The 19,211-nt window shown below is 45.5% G+C and overlaps 1 protein-coding gene across 1 annotated transcript in view; it reads left to right on the top strand.

Moving 5' to 3' along the window:
* Positions 1 to 19,211, top strand: part of LOC120055356 (semaphorin-6B-like) — a 37,379-nt gene that overhangs the window by 3,279 nt on the left and 14,889 nt on the right. The window contains exons 2-7 of the mRNA XM_039003224.1: positions 1,761 to 1,872; positions 2,134 to 2,194; positions 2,536 to 2,598; positions 16,450 to 16,548; positions 16,635 to 16,725; positions 17,254 to 17,373. Coding sequence (XP_038859152.1) covers positions 1,761 to 1,872; positions 2,134 to 2,194; positions 2,536 to 2,598; positions 16,450 to 16,548; positions 16,635 to 16,725; positions 17,254 to 17,373 — 546 coding nt within the window. The remainder of the gene's footprint in view (positions 1 to 1,760; positions 1,873 to 2,133; positions 2,195 to 2,535; positions 2,599 to 16,449; positions 16,549 to 16,634; positions 16,726 to 17,253; positions 17,374 to 19,211) is intronic.

The raw sequence follows: 19,211 nt of genomic DNA, 5'->3' as shown, positions 1-19,211 counted from the left end.
TCTTGCCTGTCCTTCCATACAGTATGTGTCTGATCTATCCCCTCTTCCCCTCCTGCAGTGTGTCCTGCCTGTCCTTCCATACTGTATGTGTCTGATCTATCCCCGCTTCCCCTCTTGCAGTATGTCTTGCCTGTCCTTCCATACTGTATGTGTCTGATCTATCCCCTCTTTCCCTTCTGCAGTGTGTCCTGCCTGTCCTTCCATACTGTATGTGTCTGATCTATCCCCTCTTCCCCTCCTGCAGTGTGTCTTGCCTGTCCTTCCATACAGTATGTGTCTGATCTATCCCCTCCTCCCCTCCTGCAGTGTGTCCTGCCTGTCCTTCCATACAGTATGTGTCTGATCTATCCCCTCTTCCCCTCCTGCAGTGTGTCTTGCCTGTCCTTCCATACTGTATGTGTCTGATCTTTCCCCTCTTCCCCTCCTGCAGTATGTCTTGCCTGTCCTTCCATACTGTATGTGTCTGATCTATCCCCTCTTCCCCTCCTGCAGTATGTCTTGCCTGTCCTTCCATACTGTATGTGTCTGATCTATCCCCTCTTCCCCTCCTGCAGTGTGTCCTGCCTGTCCTTCCATACAGTATGTGTCTGATCTATCCCCTCTTCCCCTCCTGCAGTGTGTCCTGCCTGTCCTTCCATACTGTATGTGTCTGATCTATCCCCTCTTCCCCTCTTGCAGTATGTCTTGCCTGTCCTTCCATACTGTATGTGTCTGATCTATCCCCTCTTCCCCTCCTGCAGTGTGTCCTGCCTGTCCTTCCATACAGTATGTGTCTGATCTATCCCCTCTTCCCCTCCTGCAGTGTGTCCTGCCTGTCCTTCCATACTGTATGTGTCTGATCTATCCCCTCTTCCCCTCCTGCAGTGTGTCCTGCCTGTCCTTCCATACTGTATGTGTCTGATCTATCACCTCCTCCCCTCCTGCAGTGTGTCCTGCCTGTCCTTCCATACAGTATGTGTCTGATCTATCCCCTCTTCCCCTCCTGCAGTGTGTCCTGCCTGTCCTTACATACTGTATGTGTCTGATCTATCCCCTCCATCCTCCTGCAGTGTGTCCTGCCTGTCCTTCCATACTGTATGTGTCTGATCTATCACCTCTTCCCCTCCTGCAGTGTGTCCTGCCTGTCCTTCCATACTGTATGTGTCTGATCTATCCCCTCATCCCCTCCTGCAGTGTGTCCTGCCTGTCCTTCCATACAGTATGTGTCTGATCTATCCCCTCTTCCCCTCCTGCAGTGTGTCCTGCCTGCCCTTCCATACTGTATGTGTCTGATCTATCCTCTCCTCCCCTCTTGCAGTGTGTCCTGCCTGTCCTTCCATACTGTATGTGTCTGATCTATCCCCTCTTCCCCTCCTGCAGTGTGTCCTGCCTGTCCTTCCATACTGTATGTGTCTGATCTATCCCCTCCTCCCCTCCTGCAGTGTGTCCTGCCTGTCCTTCCATACAGTATGTGTCTGATCTATCCCCTCGTCCCCTCCTGCAGTGTGTCCTGCCTGTCCTTACATACTGTATGTGTCTGATCTATCCCCTCTTCCCCTCCTGTATCACTATCCTTGTCTGTCTCCATCTTTCTGTCCATCTTACTATCCTTGTCTGTCGCCATCGCTCTGTTTCTCCCTCTTCCGCCTTTCTTACTTTTTCACTCTTCCCCGCCTTGCTTTTTTTCCCTCCATCGTTCCTGTCTTTCTCTCTCCGTCCCCTGTAATGTAATGATAGAGTATAAACAACCCTGTCTTTCGCTCTCTCATCCTTTTTCTCAGTGGTGAGGAGGTATCCTGTGTTTGTGGGTAGAGCTCATCATTCCTCTCAGAGACAGGAGCTGCACATTCAGACAGTGCTCCAGGTCAACCGCACTCTCTACATAGGAGCCAGGTAATAATCAGAAACTGCCTGTATCCTACCGCACAGACTATACACAATACCCTACCGCACACACTATACACAGTACCCTACCACACACACTATACACAGTACCCTACCACACACACTGTACACAGTACCCTACCACACACACTGTACACAGTACCCTACCACACACACTGTACACAGTATATAGTTGTTTCATGATCAGATACTCTGTAAAAGACTGAAAACGTCTTTGTTTTTCTCCTGTTGTCTGTGTTTGTAAAACAGAGATGATCTATACAGAGTGGAGCTGGACAATATGTCAGGGGATGAAATGTTCTACAGCAAGGTGAGACAGACAGACAGACAGACAGACAGACAGACAGACAGACAGACAGACAGACAGACAGACAGACAGACAGACAGACAGACAGACAGACAGACAGACAGACAGACAGACAGACAGACAGACAGACAGACAGACAGACAGACAGACAGACAGACAGACAGACAGACAGACAGACAGACAGACAGACAGACAGACAGACAGACAGACAGACAGACAGACAGACAGACAGACAGACAGACACTAAGTGTATGACCTCACTGATGTAACAAACACCTCTGATTAAATCAGATCCCAGTATGACTGTAACCCTGTGGTCATGTCATTTTGTGGTCCTCTGCTAGAAGCGGACGTGGGAATCCAATAAGAATGACATTCGAGTCTGCAGGATGAAGGGCAAACATGAGGTTAGTTCCCATCTCTAGCCCAGAGGGCAGCGTACGTCAGTGGTTACTCACAGAAAAAACAACTTTAGACTACAGTGTGTTGTTGGGTGTGCTGTGGGGTTATCCATTCTAGTAATCCCAATGACATGTTGTCCTGCAGTGAGAATGTGATACCTGCAACTGATCTGAGTGATGAGTAATATGGGGTGATACGATCAGTGAATAATGGAGGCCTAAGAGATAAAAGAGAGAGGGAGGATAGAGAGCGAAAGATTTTACTTTTATCTGTCTTATTGGCAGAGAGGGGAGAAAGAAAGAGAGTCAGGGGAAAGAGAAGAGAGAGATAGTGAGGGGAAGAGAAGACAGAGTGAGAGAGTGAGGGGAAGAGAAGAAGTGGGGGAGGAGGAGAGAGAAAATCGGGGAAGGAGAAAAGACAGCGAGAGAGAGATAATGAGATGGTGGTGTCACACAGCCCTGGGGTAGACCATGGAAATCAGGATGGAAGGGAGGGAGATAGGGAGAGAGCGATCAGTGGAGTAAGCAATTGAGATATATAAATAGAGGTAGAAGACCAAACAGTCACAGATAAAAGGAGAGATAGAGACAGATTGGAGGTAAAGAGGAAGAGCGTGGGAGAGAGAAAGAGTTGTGTGACATTAAGGTTGACAGATGAAAGGGAAAGAAAGAAAAAGAGAAAGTAACAACATCAAAGGTTTTTGACATCAAAAGTGGAGAGAGAGACAGACAGAGAGTTTTGAGTTTTTATAAAAACCTTTATTTTATACTTAATAATGAACACAAATAATGGCACACTGTGCCTTTTCAGAAATTAAGCAACAAATGTGTCATTCCTAAATAAAAATGTATTAAATAAAAAAAAAGATATATATATACGTTCAACTCATTTCATCGACAAAAAATGGTTTGCCCTCCTCCACAAAACAAACCGCTCCTTCATAAGCCCACTTCTCCTCAAACAATGGGAGATCTTTTACAGCCGAGAAGAACTCAAAATCCACTTTTATGCTCACTTTGACTAATCAGTTAAAAACACATCTTACAACCTGCTCATAACCCGTGTCTATCTTAAGTTTCCTACTCAGAACAATAGCCATCTTAGCTTGTCCCTGTCACGTGTGTTCCCTCTCCGGCCTCTAGGTCACCAGGCTGCTCGTTATGGCGCACACCTGTCACCATCGTTACCTGGACTCCATCACTTCCCTAATTACCTTCCCTATATATGTCACTCCCTTTGGTTCCTTCCCCATGCGTCATTGTTTCTGTTTCATGTCTGTGTGTTGTTCGTGTTTTCTTGTTTTGTATTATGTTCTGTTTATTTATTAAAACACTCACTCCCTGAACATGCTTCCCGACTCTTAGCTCACTCGTTACTCTTAGTCCCCCTGTTACGTTCGTTTAGAGATGGATTGGACCAAGGTGCAGCGTGGTAGGCGAACATCTTACTTTTAAAATGAACACTGAAAAAACAACAAAATACAAAACGAACGTAAAGTTCTGCAGGCTACACAGCAACTATACAAAATCAAGATCCCACACACTAAGGTGGAAAAAAGGCTGCCTAAGTATGATCCCCAATCAGAGACAACAATAGACAGCTGCCTCTGATTGGGAACCATACCAGGCCAACATAGAAATACAACATAGATTGCCCACCCTAGTCACACCCTGACCTAACCAAATAGAGAATAAAAAGGCTCTCTAACGTCAGGGCGTGACAGTACCCCCTCCCTCAAAGGTGTGGACTCCGGCCGCAAAACCTGACTCTAGAGGGGCGGGGGGGTATGCCTTATGATTAACGAGACGTGGTGTGATCATAACAACATACAGGAACTCAAGTCATTCTGTTCACCTGATCTAGAACTCCTCACAATCAAATGTCGACCGCATTATCTACCAAGGGAATTCTCTTCGATTATAATCACAGCCGTATATATCCCCCCCCCAAGCAGACACAACGATGGCCCTGAACGAACTTTATCTGACTCTTTGTAAACTGGAAACCACACACCCTGAGGCTGCATTCATCGTAGCTGGGGATTTTAACAAGGCCAATCTGAAAACAAAACTCCCTAAATTCTATCAGCATATCGATTGTGCTACCGGGGCTGGTAAAACCTTGGATCATTGTTACACTAATTTCCGCGACGCATATAAGGCCCTCCCCCGCCCTCCTTTCGGAAAAGCTGACCACGACTCCATTTTGTTGCTTCCAGCCTACAAACAGAAACTAAAACAACAAGCTCCCTCGCTCAGGTCTGTTCAACGCTGGTCCGACCAATCTGATTCCACGCTTCAAGACTGCTTCTATCACGCGGATTGGAATATGTTCCGCATTGCGTCCAACAACAACATTGACGAATATGCTGATTCGGTGAGCGAGTTCATTAGAAAGTGCATTGACGATGTCGTACCCACAGCAACGATTAAAACATTCCCAAACCAGAAACCGTGGATTGACGGCAGCATTCGCGTGAAACTGAAAGCGCGAACCACTGCTTTTAACCAGAGCAAGGTGACCGGAAACATGACCGAATACAAACAGTGTAGCTATTCTCTCCGCAAGGCAATCAAACTAGCTAAGTCCCAGTACAGAGACAAAATTTAGTCGCAATTCAACAGCTCAGACACAAGAGGTATGTGGCAGGGTCTACAGTCAATCACGGATTACAAAAAGAAAACCAGCCCCGTCGCGGACCAGGATGTCTTGCTCCCAGACAGGCTTAATAACTTTTTTGCTCGCTTTGAGGACAACCCACGGCCCGCTACCAAAACCTGCGGGCTCTCCTTCACTGCAGCCGCGGTGAGTAAAACATTTAAACGTGTTAACCCTCGCAAGGCTGCAGGCCCAGACGGCATTCCCAGCCGCGTCCTCAGAGCATGCGCAGACCAGCTGGCTGGTGTGTTTACGGACATATTCAATCAATCCTTATCCCAGTCTGCTGTTCCCACATGCTTCAAGAGGGCAACCATTGTTCCTGTTCCCAAGAAAGCTAAGGTAACTGAGCTAAACGACTACCGCCCCGTAGCACTCACTTCCGTCATCATGAAGTGCTTTGAGAGACTAGTCAAGGACCATATCACCTCCACCCTACCGGACACCCTAGACCCACTCCAATTTGCTTACCGACCCAATAGGTCCACAGACGACGCAATCGCAACCACACTGCGCACTGCCCTAACCCATCTGGACAAGAGGAATACCTATGTGAGAATGCTGTTCATCGACTACAGCTCAGCATTTAACACCATAGTACCCTCCAAACTCGTCATCAAGCTCGAGACCCTGGGTCTCGACCCCGCCCTGTGCAACTGGGTCCTGGACTTCCTGACAGGCCGCCCCCAGGTGGTGAGGGTAGGTAACAACATCTCCACCCCGCTGATCCTCAACACTGGGACCCCACAAGGGTGCGTTCTGAGCCCTCTCCTGTACTCCCTGTTCACCCACGACTGCGTGGCCATGCACGCCTCCAACTCAACTCGCCTCTTCAACCTCAGGAGGCTGAAGAAATTCGGCTTGTCACCAAAAGCACTCACAAACTTCTACAGATGCACAATCGAGAGCATCCTGTCGGGCTGTATCACCGCCTGGTACGGCAACTGCTCCGCCCACAACCGTAAGGCTCTCCAGAGTGTAGTGAGGTCTGCACAACGCATCACCGGGGGCAAACTACCTGCCCTCCAGGACACCTACACCACCCGATGTCACAGGAAGGCCATAAAGATCATCAAGGACAACAACCACCCAAGCCACTGCCTGTTCACCCCGCTATCATCCAGAAGGCGAGGTCAGTACAGGTGCATCAAAGCAGGGACCGAGAGACTGAAAAACAGCTTCTATCTCAAGGCCATCAGACTGTTAAACAGCCACCACTAACATTTAGCGGCCGCTGCCAACATACTGACTCAACTCCAGCCACTTTAATAATGGGAATTGATGGAAATTATGTAAAAATGTACCACTAGCCACTTTAAACAATGCCACTTAATATAATGTTTACATACCCTACATTACTCATCTCATATGTATATGTATATACTGTACTCTATATCATCTACTGCATCTTGCCATCTCTATGTAATACATGTATCACTAGCCACTTTAAACTATGCCACTTTATGTTTACATACCCTACATTACTCATCTCATATGTATATACTGTACTCTATACCATCTACTGCATCTTGCCTATGCCGTTCTGTACCATCACTCATTCATATATCTTTATGTACATATTCTTTATCCCTTTACACTTGTGTGTATAAGGTAGTAGTTGTGGAATTGTTAGGTTAGATTACTTGTTGGTTATTACTGCATTGTCGGAACTAGAAGCACAAGCATTTCGCTACACTCGCATTAACATCTGCTAACCATGTGTATGTGACAAATAAAATTTGATTTGATTTGATTTGGGGGAGGGTCCTAGTGGGCATCTAGCCTCGGTGGCGGCTCCGGTTGGGGACGTAGACCCCGCTCCACTTGCGGATCCCTCCGCTTCCGTGGAACCGGACCGTGGATCGCCGCCGGAGGCTCTGAACCGTGGATCGTCGCCGGAGGAACCGAACCGTGGATCGGCGCCGGAGGCTCCGGACCGTGGATCGTCGCCTGAGGCTCCGGACCGTGGATCGTCGCCTGAGGCTCCGGACCGTGGATCGTCGCCGGTGGCTCCGGACCGTGGATCGTCGCCGGGGACTCCGGACCGTAGATCGTCGCCGGGGACTCCGGACCGTAGATCGTCGCAGAGGGCTCCGGACTAGGAACCCCCGCTGGAGTCTCCGGACTGGGAACCGTCGCTGCAGGCTCCGGACTGCAGACCGTCGCTGGAGACTGGACTGCAGACCGTCGCTGGAGACTCTGGACTGCAGACCATCACTGGAGACTCCGGACCTTGGATTGTCTCTGGAGGCTCCGGGCCATGGATCATCACTGGAAGCTCCGGGGCATGGATCATCACTGGAGTCTCCGGGCCATGGCTCATCACTGGAGGCTCCGGGCCATGGATCATCACTGGAGGCTTCGGGCCATGGATCATCACTGGAGGCTCCGGGCCATGGATCATCACTGGAGGCTCCGGACCATGGATCATCACTGGAGGCTCCGGGCCATGGATCATCACTGGAGGCTTCGGGCCATGGATCATCACTGGAGGCTTCATGTGTGGAGCAGGCACAGGACGTACCAGGCTGGAGACACTCACTGGAGGCCGGGTGCATGGAACTGGCACAGGATATACTGGACCGTGGAGGCGCACTGGAGGTCTGGAGCATAGAGCTGGTACAACGCATCCTGGACAAAGGACCACCTTCGCATGGCAAGTGCGGGGAGCTGGCACAGGACGCACTGGGCTGTGGAGGCGCACTGGAGACACGGTGCGTAGAACCGGCACACATTGTACCGGAACGGTGACACACACCTCAGGGCGAGTGCGTGGAGGAGACACAGGACGTACCGGACTGGGGAGGCGCACTGGAGGCCAGATGCGTGAAACTGGTGCATATGACACCAGACTGGTGTCACGCTCCTCAGCACGCCTGCTCTGCAGCACTCTCAACGCCAAAACCTCTCTCCGGGAATCTTTCGTCGAGTTCCTCACTCGACTCCCTGACTGGCTCTGGTTCACCCCTCGGCTCCGCCGACCACTCCGTGTGCTGCCTCTCGGGCTTCCGTCGTGGTTGCGAACCCCGGAGTCGTCGTTGATCCTCCTTCGCTGCCTCCGCCTGCTTCCATGGCAGGGTTTTGTCCCCTGCCATAACCTCCTCCCATGTCCATGATGTCCTCCACTCCCTTTTCTCCCGGGCCCAGGATCCCTGCTCCTCCTGGCCACGCTGCTTGGTCCTTTGGTGGTGGGATCTTCTGTTTCGTTCGTTTAGAGATGGATTGGACCAAGGTGCAGCGTGGTAGGCGAACATCTTACTTTTATTAAAATGAACACTGAAAAAACAACAAAATACAAAACGAACGTAAAGTTCTGCAAGCTACACAGCAACTATACAAAATCAAGATCCCACACACTAAGGTGGAAAAAAGGCTGCCTAAGTATGATCCCCAATCAGAGACAACAATAGACAGCTGCCTCTGATTGGGAACCATACCAGGCCAACATAGAAATACAACATAGATTGCCCACCCTAGTCACACCCTGACCTAACCAAATAGAGAATAAAAAGGCTCTCTAACGTCAGGGTGTGACACCCCCAAAAATGTTTTAACAGTTGACATTTTATTTTCTGTTGCTTACTATAGTGAAACCCCAAAATAACAACAGTGTTATTGAAAATCTCCCCTACAGCTGTAAACAAAGACTCCAGTATTTCAAAGAGGCTTTATCCTCTCACACTCCATAAAACAGTGAAAAAGTGTTTCTCTTATGTTACTAAAAGGACATCCATCTCCAATATCTGAGTTAATAACAGATACAAAAGCATTAACTGCAATGATGCCATGCAAAACCCTCTATTGCATGTCACTAGTGGCCTTTTGTAACGGTGGCTTGTACAGTGCTCTCCATGCTGGCTTTACCTTGTCACCAATACCCAGTTTTACCCTCCAAGGAGTGTCTTTTCTATTCTTCAATTTATCTTTATTCAAATCCTTGACACACCCCCTATATAAGTCTGTCCTGTTCACCTCATCCAAACCCACCTCTTCCAACCCTCTCAAATCCAGCAATAACGCCTTTCTTTCTGACTCTGGGATATTGGGTGTAATCCCTAGTCTTGGAAATGGGATTTATTCATCTTGTGCCTTCTTCTTATGATTAAGCATACACCACTCTTCTACTGACAGAGCCTTCCTGCAGCTTTACAGCAGTTGTCCGACAATTCTTTCCGACCTCAACCCCAAATATTCAGCCACCCGTCAGCCCTCCATTAAGGTGGGCCCAGCCATGGCCATTAACTGTTTTAGGCTGAGGATTTTGCCCTTCACCAGAATCTTGGAGAAATGTGGAACAGCTGCAGTTGTACAATCCAGTCTTGCCCCATACACCAGAGGTTCCTCCAGCAGCCAATGCTGGAGTGCGTCTGAACTCCGTTATTATGCTCCAAACCCTAAGAAGGCCTTTGTAAAACAAAGGTACCCCCCCCCCCCCCCCCCCCCCCCCTTGAAATCTGGCTACTATCAACCTAAAATAAATCCTTCTTTAAACCTAATCCCCCGACCTGCTGTAATACAGGACCTGCCACCCCTCTCCAAACCACATTTTCCGGTCCATAAAGCAACCTTTGAATAAACTAAAACCGGAAAGCAGCAGCCCTCCTAGCAAGATGTACAAAACCTTGTCCCCCCCTCCTCTTTTGACAAATACAAAACACTTTGTGGAACCCATGATATTTATCCCAAAATAAATCTACAATAATTGCCTGTATCTTGGCCAGAAGGCCAGATGGTGTCTCTTAACATGACAACCGATGTCACGGTGCAGAGGCAACCACATTGTGAACAATAATAGTGCACCCCCTGTATGACATACGAGATAACAACCACAGCCATCTCCTCATCCTCCCTTCCACCATTTCAAGCACCCCATTCCAATGTGTTTCCATTGTCCCCTCATCCCCTATGTACACTCCAAGATACTTAAAACCTCCCTTACACCATTCCAGCCCCCCCTGGCAAAGCAATGATCCCTCCAGACCATTTTCGAATCTGTAAAGCTTTTTTTCCCAATTTACCAGAGGATATTCCCCTAAACCGATCAACCGATTTTCATTCCAGACTCACATTAAGCATCTCCAATCCAAAATTAAATCTAGAATCGGCTTCCTATTTCGCAACAAAGCATCCTTCACTCATGCTGCCAAACACACCCTCGTAAAAACTGACCATCCTACCAATCCTCGACTTCGGCGATGTCATTTATAAAATAGCCTCCAACACTCTCCTCAACAAATTGGATGCAGTCTATCACAGTGCCATCCGTTTTGTCACCAAAGCCCCATATATTACCCACCACTGCGACCTGTACGCTCTCGTTGGCTGGCCATCGCTTCATACTCGTCGACAAACCCACTGGCTCCAGGTCATCTACAAGTCTCTGCTAGGTAAAGCCCAGCCTTATCTCAGCTCACTGGTCACCATAGCAGCACCCACCCGTAGCACGCGCTCCAGCAGGTATATCTCACTGGTCACCCCCAAAGCCAATTCCTAATTTTCCTTCCAGTTCTCTACTGCCAATGACATTTACATTTACATTTAAGTCATTTAGCAGACGCTCTTATCCAGAGCGACTTACAAATTGGTGCATTCACCTTATGATATCCAGTGGAACAACCACTTTACAATAGTGCATCTAAATCTTTGAAACTGAAACGAACTGCAAAAACCACTGAAGCTGGAGACTCTTATCTCCCTCACTAGCTTTAAGCACCAGCTGTCAGAGCAGCTCACAGATCACTGCACCTGTACATAGCCCATCTGTAAACAGCCCATCCAACTACCTCATCCCCATACTGTATTTATTTATTTATCTTGCTCCTTTGCACCCCAGTATCTCTACTTGCACATTCATCTTCTGCACATCTACCATTCCAGTGTTTAATTGCTATATTGTAATTACTTCGCCACCATGGCCTATTTATTGCCTTGTATATAGACTTTTATTTTTCTTCTACTGTATTATTGACTGTATGTTTGTTTATTCCATGTGTAACTCTGTGTTGTTGTATGTGTCGAAGTGCTGTGCTTTATCTTGGCCAGGTCGCAGTTGCAAATGAGAACTTGTTCTCAACTAGCCTACCTGGTTAAATAAAGGTGAAAAAAACAACCACAAAAAAACATGAGACTCAAACTATCCACCTCTGCCTGATTTTTCAATAAAATAGCTACATCATCAGCATAGGCTGAGAGACGAATAGGAGGAATATCCTCTGAAAGGTACACCCTGTCACGGCCGTTGTGAGGAGGAGACCAAGGTGCAGCGTGGTATGCGTACCTTCTTCTTTATTTAAGAATGAACACTGAACAAACAAACAAAATAACAAAACGAACAGTGAAGCTAATATGAGTAGTGCAGACGGGCAACTAAACATAGAACAAGAACCCACAAACACCAAAGGGAAAATGGCTACCTAAATATGATCCCCAATCAGAGACAACGATAAACAGCTGCCTCTGATTGGGAACCATATCAGGCCACCATAGACATACAAATCACCTAGACCTACAAAAACCCTAGACATACAAAACACCCTAGACAATACAAAAACTAACGTACCCACCCTAGTCACACCCTGACCTAACCAAAATAAAAATAAAACAGAGATATCTCAGGTCAGGGCGTGACACACCTCTTCAATGCGATGTCTAATGCTATTTAGTAGTGGCTCTATAATGGTGGCATTTAACATTCCTGACAAAGAACACCCCTGCCTAAAATCTCTACATACTTTAAAAGGAGCACTCAAGCCACCGTTAAATTTCAGCACACTTTCAATGTCACCATATATCACCCTAATCATGGCAATAAAACCAGAGCTGAAACCAAATGCCTCAAAAGTGTGCCATAACTATTGATGTTCAACTCGGTCAAATGCCTTTTCCTGATCAATTAAAATTAGACCAGCATCCAACCCAATAGCCCTAGAGACGTCCCAAAAATCCAGAATCAGGGAATGTTATCTGCCTGCCGGGAACACAGTAGGACTGCTCGGCCTCCGACCGCAAGGCACTACAGAGGGTAGTGCGAACAGCCCAGTACATCACTGGGGCCAAGCTTCCTGCCAACCAGGACCTCTATACCAGGCGGTGTCAGAGGAAGGCCCTAAAAATTGTCAAAGACTCCAGCCACCCTAGTCATAAACTGTTCTCTCTGCTACCTTACGGCAAGTGGTACCGGAGCGCCATGTCTAGGTCCAAAAGGCTTCTAAACAGCTTCTACCCCCAAGCCATAAGACTCCTGAACATCTAGTCAAATGGCTACCCAGACTATTTGCATTGCCCTCCCCCCTCCATACCACTGCCACTCTCTGTTATCATCTATGCATAGTAACTGTAATAACTCTACCTACATGTACATACTACCTCAACTAACCGGTACCCCCTCTGTATATATTGTTATTTTACTGCTGCTCTTTAATTACTTGTTACTTTTATCTCTTATTCTTATCCATATTTTTTTTTACCTGCACTGTTGGTTAGGGGCTTGTAAGTAAGCATTTCACTGTAAGGTCTACACCTGTTATATTCGGCGCATGTGACTAATACAGTTTGATTTGATTTGATAAACAATGATCAGAACATCCCACTGGGGTTATTACACTTGATTTACAGACCTGAGATTGATGCTCAAAACAATAAAACCTATCTAACCTGGTCAGAGAGATGGTGTCTCTCACCTTAGACCATGTGTTCTGTCTCGTACCTCCATGTTGGCTCCAAACATCACACAGTGTTACAATAAAACCTATCTAACCTGTCCAGAGAGATGGTGTTCTCGCTCACATTAGACCATGTGTTCTGTCTCGTACCTCCATGTTGGCTCCAAACATCACACAGTGTACAATAAAACCTATCTAACCTGGTCAGAGAGATGGTGTTCTCTCTCACATTAGACCATGTGTTCTGTCTCGTACCTCCATGTTGGCTCCAAACATCACACAGTGTACAATAAAACCTATCTAACCTGTCCAGAGAGATGGTGTTCTCTCTCACATTAGACCATGTGTTCTGTCTCGTACCTCCATGTTGGCTCCAAACATCACACAGTGTTACAATAAAACCTATCTAACCTGTCCAGAGAGATGGTGTTCTCTCTCACATTAGACCATGTGTTCTGTCTCGTGCCTCCATGTTGGCTCCAAACATCACACAGTGTTACAATGAAACCTATCTAACCTCTAGATGGTGTTCTCTCTCACATTAGACCATGTGTTCTGTCTCGTGCCTCCATGTTGGCTCCAAACATCACACAGTGTTACAATGAAACCTATCTAACCTCTAGATGGTGTTCTCTCTCACATTAGACCATGTGTTTTGTCTCGTGCCTCCATGTTGGCTCCAAACATCACACAGTGTTACAATAAAACCTATCTAACCTGTCCAGAGAGATGGTGTTCTCTCTCACATTAGACCATGTGTTCTGTCTCGTACCTCCATGTTGGCTCTGCCAAATATCACACAGTTCATGCATTACAATAAGGCATTTTAAAAAAGTCCTTGAGGTTTTGTGGTTTCTATCTAAATCACTGACTGCAGTTAAAATCCCCAGCAAGAAATAAATTATCCTCAGTGTTACATTTCTCAATGGTATTTGATAATGTCTCTAAAAAAACATTCCCTCTCAACTGCCACCACTGGGGCATATAAATGTATTCAACACATAGTGATGTTTTCATACATAACCTTTAATAACCTCCCCTCAACTACCTCTTCAACCTCATATGACAAAGGCAAAAACCCTTTTGAGAACAGGATAGCCACAACCCCATTTTTTTTTTTTTAGCTTTTATGACTACACACCACTGCTCCCCCTCTACACACTCCTTTTGCCACATAACTTCATTTTCAATATTACTATGCGTTTCTTGTAGAAAACTTCCCTTACCCTTCATTAAGTCATACTGTCGCCCCATTTACATTTAAAGAAGAAATCTTAAAACTGCTCATGGCTGAGAGAAAAAAATACAGAGGAAGAGACAGAAAACATCTCTTTACAGAGTTAAGGCTGCGACTGAACTCTTTCGTTTCCTTTAGAATTTAAATCACTTGTCACTCTCGTGACAACTTTCTTGAGTGTAGCGATTTCAGGGCTTGTCAAACCCCCGTTATTTTTTTACATCAGAACGTTTGCTGATTCAATAAACAAATCACTTTCAGGAAGAAAAAAATATGTTACACTATAACCTGCATATATTTCTTCCCTTTTGTCAATTTCAGAAATGATTTTATCAATCCCATACCTCCCTTCCACCCCATTTATCTCGCTATTTTGTTGTGATGCGTAAAATGACTCACTCTCGCTACCCTCGTCAGAGGAAAACCCACCATCTCTACTATCTGTTTATCCTCAACTGATTTATCAATGTCTACCTTCAACACCCCTTAAATTCTTCCTCTTAATCCTGGGTACTTTGAAACATCTGCTCATTTTCCATTGTTTCAAACTCCTCTTGAACTCTACTTTCATTTTCCAGCACCGACTCAACGACCCCAGTCGCAGTCACACCGGCTTTTTACCCTCCCTCTTAACTCTGATCCACCACAATTTCCCGCATTAGCTGCACCAACGCTAGAGCTGCTACCGGGCTCTGCGCGATCGTTCTCGGGACAATAACGTACCAAATGCCCCTCTTCCGCAGCCAAAGCATTTCATTTATTTATAGAAGCTATAACACAATCAAATCTGTGAATATTAAAACTGAAAGCTAAATTCAGTTTGTCAGTATCCTTCTGTAAAAAGATTGTGCTCTTGTCTCCTATGAGACAAGACATCCCAAAATAACCTTTTTTTATTGTAGATACAAGTTGACCATGACGAGATAACTCGCTCCAACACTTAATCTCTAACAAATGGTGGCACGTTTGAAAGTATAACTTTCTTCGCCGGATTCATAAAATGAAATACCGACGTCTGTGTATCCCGCAATACAACACCACTCTCAACTATGGAATTCACCTTTTCAGTGGAATCTAAGAATATCACTACACTTGAGGCTGATTTTATGCTATTTTACCCAATGCTAGCGCCAACAGCTGAGCTACGTTCTTCCACCGAACATCCTACTGCCGTAGCAGGAATCTTTACTCCATGCCACCGACTAAGTTTTTCAAACCCCAACCCTCCGTGTGGCCATTGCAACCAGCCCCACACGCTGGTTTTGCATTCGAGAAAAACAACCTCAACGATCACACCACCCCTATACATGGACTGCTTAGTGACTGTGAGACAAAGATAACTTTAAAACAACTAAAGTAATCAATATATGTATACACACTGGGACGGCAGGTAGCCTAGTGCTTTGGGCTAGTAACCGAAAGGTTGCTGGATCGAATCCCAGAGCTGACAAGGTACAAATCTGTCATTCTGCCCTTGTGCAAGGCAGTTAACCCACTGTTCCCCGGGCGCCGTTGATGTCGATTATGGCAAGCCCCCCCACCTCTCTGATTCAGAGTGGTTGGGTTAAATGCAGAGAACACAATTCAGTTGTACAGTTGTGCATTCCCAATAGAGTGAAAAAAATAAATCAGTTGCTTCCTTGACTCATATAGCCATAATATGGCATTTGAAATGTCTATATTCTTTTGGATCTTCTGAGTGTAATGTTTACTGTTAACTTTTATTGTTTATTTCACTTTTGTTTATTATCTACTTCACTTGCTTTGGCAATGTTAACATATGTTTCCCATGCCAATAAAGCCCTTAAATTGAATTGAATTGAATTGAATTGAGAGAGAGAGAGAGAGAGAGAGAGAGAGAGAGAGAGAGAGAGAGAGAGAGAGAGAGAGAGAGAGAGAGAGAGAGAGAGAGAGAGAGAGAGAGAGAGCGAGAGAGAGAGAGAGAGAGAGAGACTAGAACATGGAGAGATTATTCTAGCTCCCATGATGATCCCCATGGGAACTGCTAAAGAGGGAATGTTGTGGTGAGTCATGCTAGAAGATGTGTAGAGTTATACAGTACCTCCCTTTTAAAACACAGAGATACAGCTGAACAGTGTGCTGTGTGTAATTTCCTTAAGGCTTTCCTGAGTGGTTATTGATGACTATTGTCATATGGATATGACATTAAACGTATTTCTCTGCCTAACCCTTTGAGGAGTGGGTTTGAAAGATAAACATACTTGTATGCACACACACACACTTACAGTACTTCTCTGACTCTCCCTTCATTTCTCATCCTTTCTTATCTCTTTCTTCAGGAGGAGTGTCGTAACTTCATCAAAGTGTTGTTGAGTCAACATGAAGGACTGTTTGTGTGTGGAACCAACGCCTTCAACCCTTTGTGTGCCAACTACACTGTGAGTATCTGTCTATTCAATTCAATTCAATTAAGCTTTATTGGCATGTGTGTACGTGTTCGTATGGACAATTGTGTGTGTTACAGAGAGACTCTTTGGAGATGGTGGGAGAGACGGTCAGTGGGATGGCTCGGTGCCCGTATGACCCCAGACACGCCAATGTGGCTCTGTTCGCAGGTACAGTAGTTTCTCTCTCTCTTTCTTTCTTTCTATCTTTCTTTCTTTCTTTCTAACTTTCATTATTTTTCAATATATTAGGAAGTAATGACATAGGTATTTATTAGGAAGTAATGACATAGGTACTAGGACTGTAATGTTCAGGGGAAATCATTCAGATGGAAAATCAATCTAGACTGGAGCTGTGAGGAGGAACTTGACTGTGCTTGTACTCATGAAAAATACATGTTCTGTATGTTCTCTCTTTCTCTCTCTGTCTCACTCTCTGTGTGTCTGTATGTCTCTCTCTCTTGCTCTCTGTCTCTCTCTCTTGCTCTCTCTGTCTCTTCCTCTCTTGCTCTCTCTGTCTCTCTCTCTCTTTCTATCTGTCTCTCTTTCTCTCTCTGTCTCTCTTTCTCTCTCTCGCTTTCTCTGTCTCTCTTTCTCTCTCTGTCTCTCTTTCTCTTTCTCTCTCTGTCTCTCTTTCTCTCTCTGTCTCTCTTTCTCTCTCTCTCTCTCGCTTTCCCTCTATCTCTTTCTCTCTCTCAGAGGGCAGTCTCTTCACTGGTACTGTAACAGACTTCCTGGCGATTGATGCTGTGATCTATCGTAGCCTAGGCGACAGCCCCGCTCTTCGCACCGTCAAACACGACTCCAAATGGTTCAGAGGTACACTGAGATGACGTGCTTGCATGTGAGTGAATGGGCCGAACACTTCTCCACAGGTGAAGAACTCACAATGTTTCCTTAGATCACATAAACACTGCGGGCTAACCCAAACACTCTACCTTTCCTATCTAAATCCTTATATTCTAGGATTGGATACATTAAAGCGGTATGGACTAGCTATACTTCAGCTGCGGGCCAATTGTTTCTTGAGTGGATGGTTGGGGGGCCGGAACATAATAAAATAAAAAATGTAGATTGCAAATTCACCGCAAGAAGGCCAAACAGATATAATTTCTGACAAAAACATAACAATTTCAAACCTTTCTTACATTTGTATACGATCACATACATTGCCTTCAGAAAGTATTCACACCTCTTGACTTATTCCACATTATGTTGTCTTACTGTCTGAATTAAAATAAATATTCTCACTCATCTACACACAATACACAATAAAGTGAAAACATGTTTTAGAAATGTTAGCAAAATAATAGAAAATTAATTACATAAATATCTCATTTACATACAGTTGAGGTCGAAAGTTTACATACACCTTAGCCAAATACATTTAAACTCAGTTTTTCACAATTCCTGACATTTAATCCTAGTAAAAATTCCCTGTCTTAGGTCAGTTAGGATCACCACTTTATTTTAAGAATGTGAAATTTCAGAATAATAGTAGAGAGAATGATTTATTTCAGCTTTTATTTCTTTCATCACATTCCCAGTGGGTCAGACGTTTACATACACTCAATTATTATTTGGTAGCATTGCCTTTAAATTGTTTAACTTGGGTAAAACGTTTCGGGTAGCCTTCCACAAGCTTCCCACAATAAGTTGGGTGAATTTTGGCCCATTCCTCCTGACAGAGCTGGTGTAACTGAGGCAGGTTTGTAGGCCTCCTTGCTCACACCCGCTTTTTCAGTTCTGCCCACACATTTTCTGTAGGATTTGAGGTCAGGGCTTTGTGATGGCCACTCCAATACCTTGACTTTGTTGTCCTTAAGCCATTTTGCCACAACTTTGGAAGTATGCTTGGGATCATTGTCCATTTGGAAGACCCATTTGCGACCAAGCTTTAACTTCCTGACTGATGTCTTGAGATGTTGCTTCAATATATCCACATAATTGTCCTACCTCATGATGTCATCTATTTTGTGAAGTGCATCAGTCCCTCCTGCAGCAATGCACCCCAATAACATGATGCTGCCACAGTGTGCTTCGCGGTTGGGATGGCGTTTTTTGGCTTGCAAGCCTTCCCCTTTTTCCTCTAAACATAACGATGGTCATTATGACCAAACAGTTCTATTTTTGTTTCATCAGACCAGAGGACTTTTCTCCAAAAGTACGATCTTTGTCCCCATGTGCAGTTGCAAAACCGTAGTCTGGCTTTTTATGGCGGTTTTGGACCTGTGGCTTCTTCCTTGCTGAGTGGCCTTTCAGGTTATGTCGATATAGGACTCGTTTGACTGTAGATATAGATACTTTGGTACCTGTTTCCTCCAGCATCTTCACAAGGTCCTTTGCTGTTGTTCTGGGATTGATTTGCACTTTTCGCACCAAAGTACGTTCATCTCTAGGAGACAGAACGCGTCTCCTTCCTGAGCGGTATGATGGCTGCGTGGTTCCATGGAGTTTATACTTGCGTACTATTGTTTGTACAGATGAACGTGGTACCTTCAGGCGTTTGGAAATTGCTCCCAAGGATGAACCAGACTTGTGGAGGTCTACAATTTTTTTTCTGAGGTCTTGGCTGATTTCTTTTGATTTTCCCATGATGTTAAGCAAAGAGGCACTGAGTTTGAAGGTTGGCCTTGAAATACATCCACAGGTACACC

The sequence above is a fragment of the Salvelinus namaycush genome, chromosome 11, assembly GCF_016432855.1.
Source record: "Salvelinus namaycush isolate Seneca chromosome 11, SaNama_1.0, whole genome shotgun sequence".
Taxonomy (NCBI): domain Eukaryota; kingdom Metazoa; phylum Chordata; class Actinopteri; order Salmoniformes; family Salmonidae; genus Salvelinus; species Salvelinus namaycush.
Note: the sequence above shows the minus strand (reverse complement) of the source record. Positions and strands in the feature narration are given on the sequence as shown.